General features: G+C 37.5%; 1 protein-coding gene across 3 annotated transcripts in view; it reads left to right on the top strand.

Moving 5' to 3' along the window:
- The window catches only part of ARHGAP20 (Rho GTPase activating protein 20), a 150,687-nt gene that overhangs the window by 71,272 nt on the left and 55,850 nt on the right, over nucleotides 1-23,565 (top strand). For all 3 annotated transcript variants that reach the window (XM_071212324.1, XM_071212323.1, XM_058289364.1), the window contains exon 3: nucleotides 21,441-21,605. In XM_071212324.1, the coding sequence (XP_071068425.1) occupies nucleotides 21,441-21,605 (165 nt within the window). The remainder of the gene's footprint in view (nucleotides 1-21,440; nucleotides 21,606-23,565) is intronic.

The following is a 23,565-nucleotide window of genomic DNA, read 5'->3' as shown; positions in this document are numbered from 1 at the left end:
TCCAGAGTATTTGCATGATTCTTATTTTACTGTTGTTAGTGTAAAAAAAGGTAAGCACACAATTTTGTTTGTTTTAGCTATTCATTCTATAAATACTTAAGTCCTATGTACTAGACACAGTTCTAGGAACAGGGAATCAGAAATAAGACATGAATTCTAGCTTGCTACACAGTGTGGTTAAAAAGATCAATAGGAACTTGCCAGGTAGTCGAGGAAACGTGGTATCCAGATACAAAAGAAGAGAGAACATAAGAGATAACATATAATTAAGTGCTAGTAGCACATTTGTAGGCAATGAGTAAATTCAGACAACAAATAATGATTGAGCACTTATGCTGTCAGATACTGCTAATCTATTGAGGATACAGAGGTTTTTTTGTTTCATGTAGTTCTGTATTTAGAGAGGAGAAAGACCAAGTAATGTATTATAGATAACTTAAACTGTGAAATTTTTCCTGTTCTCAGTAACCTTTAACACATTTTTTTATTGTGAACTATTTCAATCAGAGAAATGGAAAAATAGGCAAAGACCACTTACCATGAAAAAAGCTGGATGAAAAGTATTGCCAGAATACCACATTTGTCCAAAATCTCTTGCCTAATCCAAAGCCTACCTGGTTTGGCACGGGGAAACCAGTGTTCCAGGTCTGACTTTGCAGTAAGCAACTTTGTGGCCTTTGACAAATCACATGGTCTTTTTTTTTTTCCTCTCCCCTTTCCCCCCTCCCACTTTGCACTGTTGTGAAACATCTGTTACAAACTGTGCAAGAGCATTGTTAAAATAGTACTACTAACTATAGTACCTACTTACATTTGGTGTATTTTCCCCAAACCCACCATGTTTTTAAAAAATACATTTTTATTAACAGAGATTGTGAACTTGCAAAAAATCATGCACATGTAGAATTCCAATACAACACCCCTTCACCAACACACCACACTGTGGTGGAACATTTGTTAGAAATTATAAGGAAATATCATCAGACTAATACCACCTATCATGGTCCATAGCATATATTTGGCACACTTTTTCCATACACCTCCATTATCAACACAGTGCCTCTTCAGCATTCATGCAAGAATATTACAGTATTGCTCTTAACCACAGTATATAGGTCACACCAATTGTAGTTTTCCCATGCTTCTCCACATTCTCACCACCCTGCAATAGTGATGTACATCTGTTCTAGGTCACAGGACACTCTTACATTTGTCCCCTCAACCACAATTCTCATCCATCTCTGGGTTCACTGTGTTATTCAGTCCCTAGATTATTCTTTAGCTTTCTTTCAGTTGACATGTACTTCCCCAGACTACTCTTTTCACCCACAATCCCATTTAAATACCAGTTGCTACTCACTATAATATGTTACCATTAACTCTATCCATTTCCACACTTCTACAATCAACTTAATAATTCTATATACATTAAGCATCAATAGTTCTTCTCAACCTTCCTCTTATGTCCTAATAACCTGTACTCTAGGTTTTAACTCCATGTGTTTATTCTTCGTATTTAGTTCACATTAATGAGAACATGCAATATTTGTCCTTTTGTGTCTGGCCTACTATGCTTAGTATAATGTCTTCAAGATTCATCCATGTTACCTTAGGTGTCCCAATTTCATTTCTTCTTACTGCAGCATAGTATTCCATCGTATGTATATACCACATATCGCTTATCCTTTCATTGGTTGATGGACACTTGGAATGTTTCCATCTTTTGGCAATTGTGAATAATGCCGCTATGAACATCAGTGTGTAGATGTCTGTTCGTGTCTTTGTTTTTAATTCTTCTGGATATATTCCTAGTAGAGGAGTTGATGGATCAAATGGCAGTTCTATATTTAGCTTCCTGAGGAACTGCCAAACTCTCTTCCACAGAGGCTACACCATTTTACAATCCCATCCAACAGTGAAAGAATGTTCCTATTTCTCCACATCCTCTCCAGCACTTATTGCCATCTGTTTTCTTAATAATGGACATTCTCTGCAATGTTAGATGATATCTCATTGTTGTTTTGATTTACATTTCCCTAATAGCTAGCGATATGAAACATTTTTTCAGGTGCTTTTTGGCCACTTGTATTTCTTCTTCAGAGAAATGTCTAATTAAATCTTTTGCCCATTTTTCAATTGGATTGCTCTCTCTTTTATTGTTGAGTTGTATGATCTCTTTATATTTACATAGAATGGAAATCAAAACCTTATCAGATATGTGGTTCCAAATAATTTCTTCCATTGAGTAGGCTGCCTTTTCACCTTCTTTATGAAGGCCTTTGAATCACAGAAGTGTTTAAGTTTGAGGAGGTCCCCATTTATATGGTTTTGAAGAGGTTTCCCTACATTTTCTTCTAGGAGCTTTATGGTACTTGCTTTTATATTTAGGCCTCTAATCCATTTTTTGTTCTAATCCATTTTTAATTAATTTTTATAAGGTATGAGATAGGAGTCTTCTTTCTTTCTTTTGGCAATGGATATCTAGTTCTTCCAGCACCATTTGTTGAAAAGATTGTTCTGACCCAGCTGGGTGGATTTGATAGGCTTGTCAAAAATCACTTGACCAGAGATGTGAAGGTCTGTTTCTGAACCATCAGTTCAGTTCATTTGATCTATGTGTCTCTCTTTTTGCCAATACCATGCTGTTTTTACCACTGGAGCTAGGTAATATGATTTAAAGCCTGGAAATGAGAGTCCTCCAACTTGACTTTTCTTTTTTTAAGATGTTTCTGGCTATTCGGGGCCGCTTACCCTTCCAGATAAATTTGATAATTGTGTTCTCCATTTATTAAAAAATGCTGGTGGAATTTTTATTGGGATTACTTTGAATCTTTATATCAATTTGGGTAGAATTGACATCTTAATGATATTTAGTCTCCCAATCCGTGAGCATGGAATGTTCTTGCAATATTTCTGTCTTTTTAAAATTTCTTTTAGCAATACATGATAGTTTTCTGAATATAACTGCTTTACATACTTGGGTAAGTTTACTCCTACATATCTGATTATTTTAGTTGCTATTGCAAATGGAATTTTTTTCCTGACTTCCTCCTCAGATTGCACATTACTAGTGTATGGAAACACCACAGATTTTTGCATTTTGATATTTTATCCTGACACACTACTGAATTCATTATTAGCTCCAGCAGCTTTGTTATCGATTTTCTGGATATAGGGTCATATCATCTGCAAATAGGGAAAGTTTTACTTCCTTTCTGATTTGAATGCCTTTTATTTTATTTTCTTGCTTGATTGCTCTAGCTAGAACCTGTAGCACTGTATTGAACAACAGTGGTGACAATGGGCATCTTTGTCTTGTCTCTGATCTCAGTGGAAAGGCTTTCAGTCTTTCAACATTGAGTACAATTTTAGCTGTGGGCTTTTCATATATGCCTTTATCATGTTGAGAAAGTTTCCTTCAATTCCTATCTTTTGCAGTATTTTTATCAAGAAAGGATGCTGTATTTTGTCAAATGCCTTTTCTGCATCAGTTGATAAGATGATATGATTTTTCTTCTTTGATTTATTAATGTGGTGTATTAGGCTGATTGATTTTCTTGTGTTGAACCAGCCTTGCATGCCTGGTATAAAACCCACTTGATTATGATAATTCTTGTAATGTGTTGTTGGATTCAATTAGCAAGTATTTTAATGAGGATTTTTGCATCTGTATTCATTAGAGAAATAGGTCTGTCATTTTCTTTTTTCATAATATCTTTATCTGGCTTTGTTATACTGGCTTCACAGAATGAGTTTGATAGCATTCCTTCTTGTTCAGTTTTTTGGAAAAGCTTGAGTAAGATTGGTGTTAAATCTTCTCTTAGTGCTTGGTAGAACTCACCTGTGAAACCGTCTGGTCCTGGGCTTTTCATTCTGGGTATGTTTGATGACTGTTTCAATCTCTTTACTTGTGATTGGTTTGTTGAGGTCTTCTATTTCCTCCAGGTTCAGTGTAGGTTGTCCGTCTGTTACTAGGAATTTTTCCATTTTGTCTACATTGTCTAGTTTTTTGGCATAAAGTTGTTCATAGTATCCTATTATGAGCTCTCTTGTTTCTGTGAGGTCAGTAGTAATGTTCCCATTTTCATTTTTTATTTCATTCATTTGCATCTTCTCTCTTACTTAGTCAGTCTAGCTAAAGGTTTGTTGATTTTGTTAATCTTGAAGAACCAACTTTTGGTTTTGTTAATTCTATTTTTTTGTTCTCAATTTCATTTATTTCTGCTCTTATCTTTGTTATTTCATTCCTTCTACTTGCTTTGGGATTAATTTGTTCTTTTTCTAGTTTTTCCAGCTGTGTAGTTAGGTCATTGATTTTAGCTCTTCTTTTTTAAAGTAAGCATTGAGGACTGTAAATTTTCATCTCAACACTGCCTTTGCTGCATCCCATAAGTTCTGATATGTTGTATTCTCTTTGTCATTCGTCTCAAGATATTTATTGATTTCTCTTGCAGTTTCTTTGACCACTGATACTTAGGAGTGTGTTGTTTAATCTCCACATGTATTTGAATTTTCCCTTTTTCTGCCACTTGTTTATTTCAAACTTTATTCCATTATGATCAGAAAAAGTGCTTTTGTATAACTTTGTTTTTATTGAATTTGATGAATCTGCTTTGTGACCCAACATGTGGCCTATCCTTGAGAAAGATCCATGATCACTTGAAAAGAATGTATATCCTGCTGTTTTGTGGTGCAATGTTCTGCATATTTGTATTAGGTTTAGTCCATTTATCATATTATTCAAGCTCTCTGTTTCTTTATTGATCCCCTGCCCAGATGTTCTATCCAGTGCTGAGAGTGGTGTATTGAAGTCTGCAATGATTACTGCAGAGATTTCTATATCTCCCCTCAGTTTTGCCTGTGTTTGCCTAATGTATGTTGGGGCATCCTGGTTAGGTACATATACATTTGTGATTGTTATTTCTTCCTGGTGAATCATCCCTTTTATTAATGTCCTTCCTTGTCTCTATAACAGCGTTGCTTTTAAAGTCTATGTCATCTGATATAAGTATAGCTACCCCAGCTTTTTTTTTGGTTTTTGGTTTTGTTTTTTGTTTTTTTTTTTTAGTCCTGCATGTGTGGAATATCTTTTTCCAGTGTTTCACTTTCAGTCTATCGGTATCCTTGGGTCTAAGGTGAGTCTCTTGCAGACACCATATAGGTGGCTCATATTTTCTTATCCATTCCTCCAGTCTGGGTCTTTTGATTGGGGAGTTTAATCCATTAACATTCAATGTTATCACTGCAAAGGCAATTCTTATTTTATCCATTTTGATATTTGCATTTTATCTGTCATTTTATTACTGATTTTGTTGAAATTTTTGAGATCTGCTTTGTGACCCAAAAAGCAGTTAGTTACGGTTACTGATAAATTCATCATTTCTAGATTCTCTTCCAAGCCTCTCTCTCCTGTCTTTTCTTTTCAGGCTGTAACACTCCCTTTAGTATTTCCTGCAAAGCCAGTCTTTTTTTAATAAACTCTCACAGAATCTGTTTATTTGAATATTCTAGTCTCACCCTCATTTTTGAAAGACAATCTTGCTGGATATAAAATTCTTGGCTGGTGTTTTTTCTCTTGCAGAATCTTAAATATATACCACTGCCTTTTTGCCTCCATGGTTTCTGATGAGAATTCGGCACTTACTCTTGTTGGGTATCCCTTATATGTTATGCACTGCTTTTCTCTTGCTGTTCTCAGAATTCTTTGTCTTTGGCATTTGACATTCTGATTAGTATGTGTCTCAGAGTTGGTCTATTAGGATTTTTGGATGGGAGTATGTTGTGCTTCTTGGACATGGATATCTATTTCCTTCAATAGAGTTGGGAAATTTTCTACTGTTATTCCTTCAAATATTCCTTCTGCCCCTTTTCCCTTTTCTTCTTCTTCTTGACATCCCTCACATGTGTGTTTACACATTTCTTGCTGTCATTTAGTTCCCTGAAACTCTGTTCAATATTTTCCATTCTTCATCTGTTCTTTTGTATTTTCACTTTCGGAGGCCATGTCTTCGAGCTCACCAATCCCTTCTTCTGCTTCCTCAAATCTGCTGTTATATATATGCCTCCAGTGTATTTTTTATTTAATTCATTGCACCTTTCATTCCCATGAGATCTGCTCTTTTTCTATGTATGTTTTCAAATTCTTCTTTGTGTTCTCCATATGTCTTCTTAATAACCTTAATCTCTTTAGCCATCTCATTGAATTTATTAAGGAGATTTGTTTGAACATGTATGATTAGTTGTCTCAACTCCTTTTATGTTGCTGCAGGCTTATCGTGTTCCTTTCACTGGGCTATATCTTCTTGTTTCTTGGTATGGACTGTAATTTTTTGTTGGTGTTTTCGCATCTGGCTTGCTAGATGTATTTATTCTGGCTGTATTTTCTCCCTTTAATTTAGGACTTTCTTTTCTTCTTTGCTCATTTTGTAGTAGGAGTTGAGGATATAGTTGGTGCTGCAAGCTATGGAAGCTGAAGCTGCCCACATTGCCCTGGGAATGAATGAAGCTTCTCCCACCTTTCTTCTCTGTCATGGGTAGGGGCAGAGCTGCAGCCATTGCAGCCATGTATAATAATCCAGGTTGGGCAGGACAAGACAGTCTGTACTTCCCTGGAGAGACTGATGAAGCTTTACACCCTTTCATCACCTACCTTGGGTGGGGATGGAGCTATAGTTACAGGCAGCAGGCTGCTGTGTGGATCCAAAATGACCACAGTTGCCTAGATAAACTGATAGCACCAGACCCTTTCCCTACTAGGGGTGGGAATGGACCGTCTGGAGTACCCAACAATCTAATCTGTGTGGGCTGAATTCACCTGCAACTGCACAGAGAGGCCAAGGGAATACTGTCCCTTCTGCCCTTAGGTGGGTGGAAACAGAACTACCAACACCTAACAGTTCAGGCCCTGAAGGCTGAAAGTACCCACCATTGTCTGGAGAGGTTATGGAGACACCAGACCCCTCCTGTCCTATTGGGGGTTGGCCAAAAGTGCCTGCAGTTGCCCTGAGAGGCTGGGGTTCCCTCAGCCCCTCCTATTCTATGGGGGGACAGAGGTGGACAAGGACTTGAAGGCACTCAACAAACCACTTCATGTGGGCTGAAGACACCTGCTGTTGCCCAGAGAGGCCAAGGAAACCCAGCTTCTCTCCTATCCTGTTGGAGTTCAGGGATGCCGCCCCAGGAGATTGACTATTCAGTCTGTGTCAGCTGAAAGAACCTGCAGTTGCCTGGAGAGCCTGGTGCAGGTCCCACCAGCTTCCTCCCTGCTAGAGGTGTGGCTGGAGCCTAGGCTAGGACTGCAGTCCAATCTGGATGGAAAGAAGCTGGTCCCTAACTTCACTGGATTTTCAGTCAGCCCCACTTTTCTTCATGCCAGGGGCAGATTAAAAATGGCAGCTACCTGTCTCTTTCCAATTTGGACAGGCTCAAACCCTAGCTGTTCCTTGGGTTATACTTTAGCCAGCTGAGTCCACCAATCAGTAGATGAAGTCGGTGGACAGCTCTTGCTTCCTCCCGTTTATGGGAAATGGCGCTTCTAACTCCAGTCATGGAATAACGCCTGAGGCAGCTTGTGCTGCTTAAGTAGGATGGGTGCCGGTCTCGGGGACATGGCTGGCAGTTTCCCAGTGAGAGGGTGCAGGTCCCCAGTTTCCTCCCTGCAGGAGGAGAGGCTGGGGTTTAGGCTAGAGCTGCAATCCGATCTGGGTGGAAAGCAGCCAGTTCCTACCAGCACTGTGATTTCCACTTCCCCTCATGCTGGGGGCAGAGTCAAAATGGCAGTTACCGGCCTCCTTCTGACCTGGACAGGCTCAAAGTTTAGCTGTTCCTAGGATTATACTTTAGTCTACTGAATTTATTAATCAGCAGCTGAAGTTGGTGCTACACCATTTCTTCCTCCCCCGTTTTTTGGGAAATGGAGCTTCCAATTTCAGCCACATAATAGTTCCCAAGGTGGCTTATACCACAGGTACCAATCTCTGCATTGTGGAGTGCTCTTTTCGCTAATCCTCAATACACATGGGCAGTTTCCTCCTTCCATACTTTCAAGGATGTTGCAGGATACTCCTCTGGTCTCTTGGGGCCCCCAAACATGTGCTTTAGATCACTCTAGGTGATTGTTAACTGCCCTGTAGCATGAGCTGACACCAGGAGCTCCTTACTCCCCCCAGAGTAAGTGAGTGTTAATACAGTAAGGTAAACAACCTGGTTTTCTGGAAACCTCAGATACCTGACTTTTGGGGTGATTTATCAGAAAGAGACAAACTAGAATATTTTATTGCATGTTAACATCAGGGATTTACTTATTTAAAAAAGCATTTCAGATTATGGTGTGGGAGCTATGAGCCTATCTGTTTATCTGGCATCGTAATTACTGGTGTCCCTAATAATGGCTAAACCCTCAGTTACCAAAGATTCTGATATATTCCTATCCAGTGTTTGATAGGCAAAACGGTTGTTTAGTTCCAAGAGTTGAACACACAAAGCATCTGGCTTTTTGGTGGTTATTCAAGGCTTTAGTGTACAAAGTAGTTTTAAAACATACTCATTTTGAAAACTGAAATAGCCTGGCTGTCAAAGAAAAGCATTCTCACTTCTTTCCTAATATTAACTCTTTCTTAACTTCAACAGTGACTTCACGTAAAGCTGCTAGTGTTTCATAATAGTCACTTTGTCAAGCACGAGAAAGCATGCTTTGCATTCTGGAACTGGGGAAGAATTCTCTATAATTTTATTAGAATGCCTGCTTTAATTATGAAGTAATTTTTATATCCTATTATGTTTAGTTGTAATTGTCTTTGTAATTTTATTAGCATGCCTGCTATAATTATGAAATAACTTTTTATGTTCTATTAAGTTTAGTAGTTGTATCTGTTATCACCAAAGAATACTGTAGAACTTTATAATAGCTCCACCAAATAATGGCCTATACCATTTTATTATCACTTTCCAAAAATTGAATATGGTTTTGAACATGTTATATGGTGACTTTGCAGAATCACCAATTATCTAAAATTTGATATTATTGTAAAACCAAATTGGAATTATTTATTCATGAATGCCCATGAAATTTTACATTATCTTTGTTATGTTGTACATTACTTTGAAATACCCACATTCATTGGGTTTTTTGGATTTTTAAAAACTAGTTTGTTAGTGCTTGGTGAGTGAACACTCTCTGATCTTGGTGTTCTCTGCAGAGCCTAGCATTTTGCTTGAGTGGAATAAATAATTTATTAGGAGAATAAATGGCTTAGATTGGTTTTAATCATTGGGGAAGCCCAATTTTATTTTTCCTTTAAAAATGCTGTAGGAACTTTTTCTCAATAGCAAAAAATGTAAAGCCTTCTCTGTCATAAGAAGAAATAATAGCAAATAACATTTGGATTTATAAAATACTTTTGTTATATTCATTTTAATTATGATGATCCTATACATAGATACCATTTTTCCAGCTTACATATTCTCTTTTTTTACCAGAGACATTTGTCAGATTAAAGACAGAGGTAAGCACTCCATTTAACATGTACTGTGCCCACAAGCTATAAAGTATACTGTATTATAAGTTTAAAATAGCTTAAATCCAAGGATGTACTTTTATTTTTATGAAATTTAATGGTTATTTGCTATTTAACAAAATATGGTTTAGGAATAAAGTATGTCAGTAAAAGGATCTTTTAGCAGACATGAATTCATCTGCCACATTGATATTAAGTGCCTCTCTGAAAGGCATTGATGGTATTCCTCAGTGTACATGATGATCATTACAGGCTGTGGTTGAGTAGCAATTTTACAGGTAAAAAGTAAGGCACAGAGACTTTAAGTAACTTGGGCAAGGGCACGCATCCAGTAAATGGCAGAGCAGGCATTCCAACCAAAGACTCTCATAGTCTGAATACTTTCCAAAACATACTGCATCTCAGTGCAATATACCTTTTGGATTCTGTTTTACAGTGAGAATAGTGCTTGCCCCTATTATAGGTATTAATAGCAAAATGGCATTTTCAGGACTGCAGAAGAGACTTTAAGTTATTGGCAGGGATGTATTTAATCTCCTCACGAACAAGGAATCTAAGGCTCAGATGTCCCATTCTATGTCCTCTCCTTCCCTCCGTAGTCCTGAAGCTACCATAAACTCACATTGTAATACTCAGGAACTGACCTAAAATCCTTTGAGCCTTTGTCTCCTACAGAGTAACATCAAGATACAAGGGATAGGTGAAGCAAGTGTGACAAATTCTTGGTAATTGTTGAATCTGGGTAATGAATATATGAGGTTCGTTATATATTATTTGTTACTTGTGGATTTTTGAAAATATACATGAAAACAAGACAAGACATCCCTTGACTAGAATACCCCTCTAGCTGCTGCCTCATTTATCTTCCCTACATCAAAACTCCTGAAAGAGTTCACTAAATGCGGTCTTCACTCCTCTCTTAAATCTATTATAACAGTCGTGCCTTCCACCTCTCAACCAGAATTGTTTTTGTTAGGGTCACTGGTGACCTCCTTAACACTACATCCTGTGGTCAAATTGTCTTTGACCTTCCTGCAGCAATTGACACCTCCATCTCTTCTTTCTTCCCTTGGCCTCTTGGTTCTATTTAACTAGGATAATCAGCTCATTCTACTTTGCTAGGTTTTCTGTTTCCTAACTTCTAAATGTTGATGTGCCCCAGGACTCAATACTGTTCTCCATCTATACTAAATCCCTGAGTGACCTGATCTCTTCCATAGCTTTAAACCCTGATGACTCCTAAATTTGTAAATCCAATTTGAACTTCTCTCCTGCATCCTTTATCCACGTTACCAGCTGCCTACAAGACATCTCCACTGAAGTAATAGGTATTTCAGCCATATATCCAAAACCAAATTCCTCATCCCCACCTCAGTTGATCAGGCCAACAATCAATCTGTAACAAATCCTATTAAGTTCTACCTTTGAAATATATCCAGAATCAAACTATTTCTTGCCACCTCCATAGCTCCCATCTTCCAGATCACTATCCTCTCTCTTTCCTAAACTACTACATTTCAAAACCCCCAGTGAGGTTTTTTTTTAAAAGATTTATTTATTTCCCTCCCCATACCTTCCCCCCCGCCCCCCCCCCCACTCTGGTTGTCTGTTCTCTGTGTCTATTTGCTGCGTCTTTTTTGTCCGCTTCTGTTGTTGTCAGCAGCACGGGAACCTGTGTTTCTTTTTGTTGTGTCAGCTCTCCGTGTGTGTGGCACCATTCCTGGGCAGGCTACACTTTCTTTCGCGTTGGGCAGCTCTCCTTACGGGGCGCACTCCTTGCGCATGGGGCTCCCCTATGCGGGGGACACCCCTGCGTGGCAGGGCACTCCTTGCGTGCATCAGCACTGCGCATAGGCCAGCTCCACACAGGTCAAGGAGGCCCGGGATTTGAACCGTGGACCTCCCATGTGGTAGACGGACGCCCTAACCACTGGTCCAAGTCTGCCGCCCTCAATGAGTTTTTTAGTTAGGGAATTTTAGCCAATTCATACTGTGATTTCCTTTTAAAAATTTCTTCAAGGGGATGCTTTTAACATGCCTCCACTACTGGCTCCCTCCAGTCTATTCATTATGTACAACCTATTAGTTATCTGTTTAAACCTTTTTCCTTCTTATCTCACTCAGAATAAAAAGTGAGATTCTTTGCCTGGCTCCTGACTACTTATTGGCTCCTATGTCCCCAGTGCCTTCAGTAGTGCTTAATGAACTATAGGCAATCATTAAATATGTAAGTGACTGATGTATTTATTTGTACATCTGGAATATGATTTCGGATTTTAAAAATAAAAGTTAAACTTTCATTAAATAATTTAGCCATCTCAACACAGAAAACTACACACTGGATTAATATATTCCTCTCATATATTCTACTTTCTATTTACCATCCACTAAAAAAATATTTGCTCTTTCATTTATCAAATGATTTCTAAATCTGAAATTAATTTATCAAAAGCAAGAATTTATCCAAAGCAATAATTTATTTCAAAATCCTTTACGGAGTTGTTTCTTAAGAGACTTCAACTCAATGCACTGATTTTTTTTTAATAAAGCTGGTATTTATTATGTGGTTCTTATCATGAAATGTACCAGGTAGGTGTTTTGGCAGAATAATAATTAAAGGCTCTTGTCAAAACTAACTCTCTTCTGTTAGTTGCCAATCAACTAATTGAATCAACTTGTTTATGTATCAACTTGAATATTGAAATTTTGGCATAAAAATGAGTTGGAGGTAGTAGATGACATAGGTAAGTCACTTTCTGTTTTAAAGATATAATTGATATTTTTTAATTTCCTAATCAGAAGTTATAGGATGATTTTTTTTTTACCTTTTAGTATATCTAGAAATTGTAGGCAGAACTATCTTTAATCAGATCTGTTCCTTTCAGTGTACCATTATATAATTATTACCTGATCCACACTGCTGGAGTGTGCAGTCACCATGTTGGTGATGTGGTTCATTGTCAAGTCAGTAAGCAAACTAGCATATAATAATTACATCATATTATAATCACAGTACACATAAATGTTCTTGAATAGCTTGAGTATGTTTGGCATTACTAGTATCTAATTCAAGAAGTGACCAAAAGCAATTTTACTTGACTGGTAATGAAGATAGGTAGTGTTTTTTAAGTCAACAGTCCACTGAAAAGTGACTAAATTAGTTTGGAAGTTTCTCCAGTCATTAACTGGGATTTATCTGTTGCTATTCATTTTTTCTTAATGAAGTAGAACTATTCTTCTTGAAGAGTTGTATTTTCACTGGGGAGTTTAAGTTTCAAAACTCAGGTTTTTCCTCTGATAAGTAGATTTGCATCATTATACGTAAGTATTTGTAAGTTGTTTCTTTTTTAAATTTTAGAGACAATACTCACAACAGCTTATTCACGCCTTTCTTGTAATGTCTTGTAAACTAGTGAACTTCTAATAGATGTTGTTGAGCAACTTCTGTGTCAAGGCCATGACGAAATGAGGTAGTTTATTTCCTTCTTTAGAAATAATATCTTTTTGTATGAGGATCTTGCTTTGTTAGTGTAACTCTGCTTATTAAGTGCCCTTCTGAGTCCCTTACTCCTTTCTTCCACCTTACTCTTCTCTCGTCTTTGCTTATTTATGTTTATATTTCCCTTACTCATTAGGTTGTATCATAAAGTGTTGATGTAAGTTTATTGATCTCATATCACATATGCACGCTGTTTCAATCAGCATTTTTAATGGTAATTTTAAAGTTCTCCTTTGCATATTTCTCTCTTTTAAGCTCTTTCTCACTCTGCTTATCTATCATCTTATCTTACCAAGCCCTTATCCTATCTCAGTTAATTTTGAACCTGATATTAACATCATTATCACTAGACCAGTGTTCTCATAATGCCAAAGTCAGAATGCAGACTATTTATGAGCTACATGATTCATCTTTTAATCACTGAAGCTAATTTAGAAGTGGAAGTACAATTTGCATTGCATGCAACCACATCATGCTATTGTCTCTTTATACAGTTTTCTTGGGTAATTTGAATGCATTTGATATTATCAGAGTGATGACTATTGAAATGTAATTCCTGTGTTTTATCCCATCAATAAGACATATAATTGCTCTAGACTAGATTTGCTGAAAGTGTACTCTTTATTCTGACATGTGTGAAATAGCCACAAATATCTAATGGGCAGATTTTCATTGGAATATGATAAAGTTTTGATGTTGATAATGGTTTTTGTAGCTGCATTTCAATAGTCATTTCTTTTTGTCACCAATTACTTCTGGACTAATTTATTCTTTAAGAGTCACCAGAATTATCACTTATATAGCCAATAGAGAGTTCTAACCTACTATTTCATAGCTGGATAGGGCAAAACTGATGCTAGACTTGAATGCCAGGTTAGTCAGATGGTCTTAACTCTTTAAACAGTACACATGCCATTATCACTGATAACATGTATCAGGAAGGTCAATTTTTGATAGATTGGAGAAAAAACAGCAGTAAATGTAGATAGCGCATTAGGAATCCTTTACAAACTATAGGAGGAGTCATAAGGATTTGAATCTAAGAAATTTTGTTTTTTTAGTTAGAATATCCTTAAAACATAAGAAGTGATTGTGGGGAGTAAAAGAGGAAAGAGTCAAGGGTAACATAGGGACCTTCCTACATTGCAGGTAGAAATGTAAAATGGTGTGGCTACCATGGAAAACAGTTTGGCAGTTGCTCAATACATTAAACATAGAATTACTGTGTGACCCAGCAGTTGCACTCCAAGTATAACCCCAAAATAATTGAAAATAGGTGTTCAAACAGAAACTTTTTTTTAAAGATTTATTTTATTTTTTTATTTCTCCCCACACCCTCATTGTTTGCACTTGCTGTGTCTGTTCATCTTATTTCGTTTCTTTAGGAGGCACTGGGAACCCAACCTGGGACCTCTGATGTGGGAGAGAGGTGTCTTATCACTTAAGCCACCTCTGTTCCCTGCTTTGTTGTACCTCTCATTATGTTCTTCCTCCTGTGTCTCTTGTTGCATCATCTTGTGTCAGCTTGCTGCACCAACCTGTCACATCAGCTCGTTGTTCTGTTGATCTTCTCTAGAGGGCACTGAGAACTTCTGCTCCCTGCTTTGTTGTGTCTCTCATCATGTTTTTTTTCTTGTGTATCTTGTTGTGTCAGCTTGCCACACCTGCCTATCACACCAGGTCACTGTCTTCTTTAGGAGGCACCAGGAACTGAACCAGGGACCGCCCATGTGGTAGGTGGGAATCCAATTGCTTGAGCCACATCTACTTGCACAAACAGAAACTTTTATACATATGTTTATAACAGCACTCTTCACAATAGTCAAAAGATAGAAACAACACAGATATCCATCCAAATATGATGAATGGATGAACAAACTGAGATGTATCCATACCATGGAATATTGTTCAGCTCTGAAAAGTAGTAAGTTCTGATATATGCTACAACCTAGGTGAACCTTGAAAACATTAGGCTAAGTGAGAGAAGCTCCACACAAAAGGGCCACATATTATATGATCTCATTTATGTGAAATATGGGGTAAACGTAAATCCATAGAAACAGAAGGCAAATTACTGGTTGCCAGGAGCTGAAGGGAGTGAGGAATGAGGAGTGACTGCTTAATAGGTACAGGTTTTCTTTTGTGGTAATGAAAATATTGTGAAAGTACATAGTGATGATGGTTACGCACACTGTGAATGTACTAAGTGCCAGTGAGCTGTACACTTTAAAATAGTTAAGATGGAAATTTTCATTATGTGTATCTTACAGCAATAAAAAAGAACTCAATTTTGAAAATTAAGCTAGTTTAAAAAAAAATGTAATTAATACGGCAGAATCACAGACTTTACATAAAATACCATGAATTTAAAATGCTGTTTGACCTAAAGTAAGGGGGAAATGGAAAGGAGAAATGAGTTTATATGGCTACGAGTTTCTAAAAAAGAGTCTGGAGGCTGGCAGAAGGTTTGCCCTCATGCACAACTGAGCAGAGTCAGAGAGACAGATAAAGCAGATACAACCCCCAGATATTGGTTCCTTTGAGGGCTAAAGAGACCCATGGGAGTTATGGTCATGGCCGATGGGGTTAACTACCAGGGCAGATGGCCCCTCTTTGGAAATGGTGTTTATGTGTGATGAATCTGGACTCAGATGGGATCTCCCTTCATAAGACTTTCATGCTAATGTGCTGGAGGTGCAGTTAATGTTGGGGTTTAAGATATATTTAGGGGATTTGAATCTCTGGACTGACAATGTGATAGCCAGATCCTGAGCCTCAACAGACTCCAGCACCTACAATCTGATTTATTGGACTTACCACACTCAGCTAAGATGGAGGTGAAGAAGGACAACCACCACACCATGGAGCCTAGAGTGATTACAACTGAAAATGGGAGGATTGCATCCAGCATCCAGGTGGAATCTGAGCCTCCTCTTGACATAAAGGTGCAATGGACACAACCAATCCAGTGTCCACATAGAAGAGGTGGCATTGGATTGGGAAAAGTGGACATAATGGACAAAGGGTATGGGGAAAGGCAGGAAGAGATGAGAGGTGGAGGCGTCTTCGGGACATGGAGCTGCCCTGGATGGTGCTTCAGAGGTAATCACCGGACATTGTAAATCCTCACAGGGCCTACATGATGGAATAGAGGAGAGTATGGGCCATGATGTGAACCAATGTATATGAGGTGCAGAGGTGCCCAAAGATGTACTTACCAAATCCAATGGATGTGTCATGATGATGGGAACGAGTGTTGTTGGGGGGGGGGGGGAGAGGGGGGGTGGGGGGGTGGGGTTGAATGGGACCTCACATATATATATATTTTTAATGTAATATTATTACAAAGTCAATAAAAAATAAAAAAATTAAAAAAAAAAAAAAAAAAAAGAATCACAGACTTAACTGCCTTCAGGGTCCTGAAAGATGCTATAAAGAGAGAAAGAAGCGGCAGAGAGCTAATGCGGTACACTGGGCAGCATTCAAGAGCAAATATATTTGAAAGCTCTGTGTAGGTCAAATAAAATATGACCATGGGCTGTGGTTTTCAAACTCTGTTAGAAATTGAACTGAGCAACAGTGATGGCTACATCAAGGAGATAGCTGAATATATAACTAGACTCAAAGTTGCACAAGATCAGAGAATAAATCTAACTTGTTTACCCTGTATTTTCACCATTTTGCATAATGTCTAGCTGACACATATAGTTGCTCAGCATATTTTATCCCATCAATCTTGGTTAGATGAAAAATAAATTAAAAATAAATAAATCCTGAAGAGTAAGGCTGTATTCTTTTTCTTGGTCAATTCCATCTTTGTCTACCTGGGAGGCATACCACCCTGCTTCTCACCTCCCATGGCTATCAATTTGCACATTTTAACACTGTATTTTATAAATATCCCTTAAAAATATTCTCTCCCATCTTTTCCTTTTCACTGCCAACTCAGTTCTGCAACATTTACTGCATAATTACTGCAGTAAATTCCTAATAGCCTCCCTACCTCTGAGCTTGCCCTCTATTTTTCTTAACATAATAATACAAGTTTATAGTGTCCAGCTTAAGACTCTCTAGTGCTATCAGATAAAGTCTAAGCTTCTTCACAAGGCAGGAAAAGCATCTAGGTTCTAGGGCTCTCCTCACTGCCCTTGCTACTCCAGCCTTTCTCAACTTCTGACAGTTACTGAAGCACACCATGCATGTTTGACATGTTTTTCCTTCACTTACAGTGCCCTTCAGCCTTCAGCAGGCAATCATCCTTCAAGTCTGTGGAACCTTTCTTATAAAATCCAGTCTCAGTTAGGGCCTCTATTCTTTGTTCTTCAGTGAACCCTCAACACTCTGCATTTCTTTCTTTGCACTAGTTTATCATTGTGTTTGTTTTACTTGCCTGATTCCCTACCAGATTGCTAACTCCTTGGGGCCTAGGACTGCATCTGTCTCCAGTACTTGGCACATGACAGGCACCCAGGAAAGGCCCCTGAGTTATTTGCACTGATCACATTATTTACTTTTGCATTGCAACCCTTACCACTATTGTAAGTAATTATATCGTAATCATGCTCAATAAATGTCAAATGAGAATATTTAAGGCAAAATATGTTAAGTCCTGGATACCAGATAAAAGATGCCAAGCAAAGATTTTGTGAAGTGGATGGTATTTGAAATGGCCTCTGAGAGATGGGGAGATACTTTGGAAGGTAAATCCTATTTCAGTTATTTGATGATTACGAGTTATGGCCATGTGCTGATTACTGTGTACTAGGCTCTGAGGTTATCCAAAATCCTCTGTAGTACTTGTCATCATAAGCTCTAATTACTACTTATAAATATAGACATGTCCAAAAAGCATTCTGCATTCTAATTTTGTGATTTAAGGTGATGCAAAACCACCTCTAAATCTAAGCCTAAAAGTAGACTAACTTTTAGAATGAGCCTTAGTAATAAATATTAAGAAAGATTATTATGGCCAAGTTTTAATAAAAGATGCCTAAGGTCCTAAAACTCCTTTCAGAAATGGCTCCAACAAACCCATTTGTAAATGGATTGTTAATACATAAGAAGCAGCAGCAGGTTAATTCTTAGGATCTGCTTATATTTGTTGGATCATTTTAGAACTCTGTTAATTATAACTTGTGAATCCTAATCAGGCTATACTAAGAGGCTAAACTGAAGGTTATAATCTTAAACCCCTTCCCATTTCCATACTCTAAGAGACTAAAATAAACACATCTACATTGCACTCAGAATGAAAATAAACACTTCAGAATCACATAACTGAGAAATACATTTTTTTAAAGTAGGTAACACTAAGACTACAGTTTCAAAAAACATAAAGGTTATTTGTGTTTTGTTTCCTTCTATAAAAGATTTTTTTCTTTTAAATTATGTGAGTGCCGAAGTGTTTATTTTTATTTCGGAGTACTACATGGATTCTTTTTTTAACAACTGCTTATTAGCTTGCTAAAGACTTGAAGCAACTCTTGGCATGCTTATATGTAGATCTTTAAAATGACATACTGTAGACATGTACATTGACATAGTCCACACAGAAAAAGAAAAATATTTTCATTATAGTTTCTCTCCCACACTACCACCAAATCTACTTATTTGAAAGCATTGTTGTTAGATGGCAAAAGAATTACTGTGTATGAAAATCCTTTGGAATTGCTTTAAAATGCAAGTTGTTGTTTTTTTTTAGTAGCCTAATTAATCAATCTTTGGCCTACACTAACCCCAAACAAGAAAAATTTAAATTATTCATTTACTTCAGATAAGCCTTTAGCAATAAGCATTTAAAAGTCTTTGAATTATTGTTTAAACCAGGGGTCAGCAAACTATGACCTAGTTAAGTCTACCTGTTTTTGTAAATAAATGTTATTGGAACATAACCACACATTTGTTTATATGTTGGCTATGGTTGCTTTTGTACTACATGGGCAGAGGCTCTGTAAGTAGTTGCTGCAGACTCTATGACCCACAAAACCTCAATTAGTTATGGTCTGGACCTTTAAGTAATAGTTTGAGGACCCCAGGTTTAGACCATACTGTTATCTGATGGTTTATCATTATTATAAAAAAGCAGTTATTTATTGAATACCTAAAAGCAAAATACAAAAAGATGATTTTCCCTTACAACGGTTTCTTGTCCTGCAATAAAGAAACTAAAGTTGTTTAAATGATGTTTTAGCCATTCCTTCACCCATTCATTGCTTGTTAGCCTTGTCCTTGGTCAATTTTGACAAGAGCAAGTGAGGCTTATTTTTGTTTTCTACAACTTTGAAAATCATTGTGTGCTTAAAGATGCCGTTATGCTTCTCCACCTCCATTCCACTTCCCCTTATCTTGCAAAATATTTTTTTAAAAGAAGAATTTGAGGTAGAAAAGATTTTTCTCTAAGGTTAATTCCTTTTCTGTCTGCTTAATTCCTATCTAAAGTATCTAGCATAGATGTTCCCTTCCCCTTTTCTCTCAAAGGACTCTGATTTACTTGCCTTGTCATTCACCTCTACATCTCTGTAAGATGTACAAATATGTGCTTAATTAGTAATTATGAAAATAATAGAATCCATTTATTAGGAAAGGTAATCAAGGCTCAGAAACCACAGGGAATGACAAGAGGACTCAGAAATTCACCTTAGCTGAAGTAGAAGTGTATTCTACTTACTTTGAATACAAAGATTATTTAATTTTAGAATGTTAAAGCCAAAATGTGTTGTAGAGTCCTTATAATTCAGTGGTTCTCAAACATCAGCATGCATCAGAATCACCTGAATGGCCTGCTAGACGACAGAATTCTGAGTCCACCTTCCTGAGTTTCTGATTCATTAAATCTGAGTTGGGGGCTGAGAATTTGCATTTTTAAGAAGTTCCCAGTTGATGCTGACGCTGCTGGTGGGGAGACTACAATTAGAGAACCATTTATAAGAGAGGAAGGGATGGTTGGTCACTCAGGCATAACCTCAGAGTTATCAGAATAGTGTACATACGGTCCTCAGCCTTTTAGCATATCCAGAGAAGATGAAATACCAGGACCTAAGCTACTCGAACCCAGGAAACCTAGAAAAGCCAGAATTCCCATTTATTATAGCTGCTGTGTGAACCACTTAGAGTGACAGGGCATGATCTCTTATACTCTATACTTTGAGGGAGGCCCTCACAAATTCTTGTTCTTTGAGCTCCTTTTATTCTTAGACTAGTCAAGATATATCCCTTCCTTTTTGTTGTAATTGTTACTATTGTTTGCCTTTTATTTTATTTCAACTCTGGTTTGTTACCCTGAGGTGACTCACAAATATGCTTAGCCACACATGTATCAACTATTTAGCATGAGTTTGCTCTCAAGGAGGTAGTTAATTGTATCCTTATCTGTTTGCCTTTCATCAGTAATCTTACTTCCACTTTTTGGGGGCACATTATTGAGTCCCCTATTCAAATTATTAAAGGAATTTACAGGTCTTCTGGTTCAATACCTTATCTTACAGGTGAGGCTACTGGGGCAATTAGGTAACTTGCCATATTATCTTCATACCAAAAAGGCTTGGATTTAAGCCACCCCTTCCCCAAGCCTGTACGTCCTCCGTCTCTGAGCTCAGTCACAGTGGGCAGAGGAGGGGTCGGAGGCCGTGACAGGAGTGCTTGGCCTTGTGAAACCGCATGAAATTGTAAAAAGCACATGCTTTGAAACCACACTTACTTGGAAATCCCTTTCACTTAATAGCAGAGTACTTTTTTTCAAATTACTCTGCGCATCAGTTTTCAAATCTGTAGGATAATGATACTGACTCGCAGGGCTCTTCTGGTTCCTTTGCCTTCCTCCACTTCCTTTCTCTCCAGCTGTGCTCCTTTAGAAACCCACAAGTCACCTTCTAGTGCTAAGCTGCTAAAAGATCATCAGAGTTCCTGCCTTTAGCTCCCAGGCTGTTTGAGCTGTGTCCTCACCATTCTCTTGAAACTTTCATAAAGGTCCCAATGACCCAGATATCTTCTCAGACCTCAACTTGTCCCCCCTACTGGTTTCTGTACTCTGACCATCACTGTCTTTTATTCTCCTTTTTCTGCTACATCATCAGCTAGTCCCCACCTTGTTTACTGTGTCTCCTTCTTTCACATCTGCAGATTATAGCTTTACTTAGGGATATTGTTTCTGCCTCTTTTCTTAAGCTGTGCTCTCTTCCTTGGCAGTGCTGGCCATTCCCATAGCGTTATTTATGTATCTGTCTTTGTATGACTAACATCTCTTCCAAGTTCCAACTCTCTGCCTAATTTCTCCATGCTGCCTGGTCCACTGATAATTTTGAACTAAGTATATTTAAAATTGAACTCATCTCTTCTTCCCCAACTATAAACTAGAATTTTATTTTTAAAAACTTGATCCTATATTTAATCATTTGACTAACTGATCTGTGATGTTTGGTCTATTACAGGGAAAGTCCTTCTGCTAGTGTGGACACATGTGCATTTCTGTCATCATTTGTGTGCGCCAGTAGGACTCTGCTGATTGATGGCCGGGTAGAACTCAAAAGAGGCCTGCAGAGGCAGGAGCGGTATCTTTTCCTGTTTAATGATTTGTTGGTTGTGGCCAAAATCAAGTAAGTATACTGTATATTCTCTCCTGATTATCATTATAAAATTGCATCTGCATTAACAAAGATAACTTTCCTACCCAGAGCTTAATGTAAGACTGCCTGGCCTCTATTACTGTAGTTCATATCCGAAGTGGGTTTTTTGTTTGTTTTGTTTTTGGAAAGAAAAATGTTTAAATCCCTTATTCATTCAGTAAGTATTCATCTAAGTCCTGTTCCGTGCCATGCCCTGAGTAAATGAGGGAGATAAAAATGAAGAATTTTGACAGGAGCTAACATTCTAATGCATGGGGGGGGGGGGGGGGGGAAGGTTGGAATTACAGGTTGTGATTAGTGCTATGGAGAAAATCAGGAGCTCAGTGAAGAAAAAGACAAAATGTGTGTTAGGTAGGGGTAGTTAAGGGGGGAAAAACACTGAAGGTTGAAAAGCAACCAGATATTCAGATATTGGAAGAATGGACATTGTAGGTAGAGGGAACAGAAGGTACAAAGGTGGAAGGAAAAGCTTGGCCCTTTAGAAGAGTTAAAAGAACTGTGTAACTGGAGCTTAATGAGCACGGAAAGTGATGTGAGATGAGACTGGAGAAGTAGACAAGGGTCAGATCATCAGGACCTTTGGAGGCTGTAGGAAATATCTATTGCAGTATAACAGATTATCACAAAATATAACAGCTTGAAACAAAGTCTCACATGGTTTCTCTGGGTCAGGAATCTGGGAGTGGTTTAGCTGGGTGGTTCTGGCTTTTATGAGGTTGCGGTCAGGCTCTCAGCCTGGGGTATATAATACATTAGAACAAGTATTAAAGCCCTTAGGAGCTATTTTTTATATTTTTTTAGAAAGCTAAATAAGTTATTTTTGCAGGAAAATTATGGCTTCTCATTTTTTAAAACAAGGTTTGTTTTGTACTTATTAAAGTATTTAGAAAAAAGGGAGTATTCTCAGTTTTTATAGCCACATACCGTCCATTTGGAAATTACTGAAAGGAAATAACTATACTCACCTTATACCCTCTTTAAGCCATAACCAGATTCACATTTTATTTTCTAAACAAATGGAGAAACAATAGTTAGTTCTGTTTATGTCAAAAGGATGAAGAGGAACAAAGTACTGATCATTAATTCATTATCAATAGAATTACCATCAGATAATGTGGAATATATCATGATCTCTACTCCTAAACATTTAATATAATGTCGTCATCATAGTTCAGGGGGAAATCTCCCTGGAATCCTGTATATTTTAACAGTTCACTGGCTATTTCTTCCACTATAAAGATTAAAGGGTAGGAAATAAAAGAACTATATCTGTCATCTGAATAAATTTATAGTAACAGTCTACACTGTAGAAATAAAGAATTCATTTTTTGGTTGTTTTATATTTTCAGCTAATTCAATTTAGGTACATACTTTTTAATTTCTATTGGAATAATCTAATACTGTTGGAGAATTCAAAGTGAAAATTCTAAAGAAACCCATTGACTCCAGGACAGTCCACTTGTCCTAAATATTTTCAAGCTGGCCAATCTAGATTTATGAACATAAAATTCATGAGATTTTGCCCCACCCCTCCATAATAAACAGTTTAATTTTAAAAGCCTTATAATTCTGGAAAGATGAAAAAATAAGACTGAGGTAGAAAAGCTAGAGGGAACTTCATGGAAAGATAATGTCTAAAATCCAGGTGCTTTATAGGAATGGCAATATCCAGGGGCTTTTTACTCATTCAGCATGGTTAAGAGCATGAGCTCAGAAGTTATCACCACCCAAGTTGAGGTTCTGGATCTGCTACTTAAACTGTTTGACTTTGGCAAGTTACTTAATCTCTTTCTATCCCATTTCCTTAACTATAAAATGGAGGTAATATCTACCTCATCCAGTTGTTTGAGGATTCAAATAAATAGTGTGTGTGTACAATATTTAAAACAGTGACTGGCACATGGTAAGTTCTCAATAAATATTAGCCATT

Source organism: Dasypus novemcinctus, chromosome 27, assembly GCF_030445035.2.
Source record: "Dasypus novemcinctus isolate mDasNov1 chromosome 27, mDasNov1.1.hap2, whole genome shotgun sequence".
In the NCBI taxonomy this organism is placed as follows: domain Eukaryota; kingdom Metazoa; phylum Chordata; class Mammalia; order Cingulata; family Dasypodidae; genus Dasypus; species Dasypus novemcinctus.
This window is presented reverse-complemented; position numbering and strand designations above follow the sequence as displayed.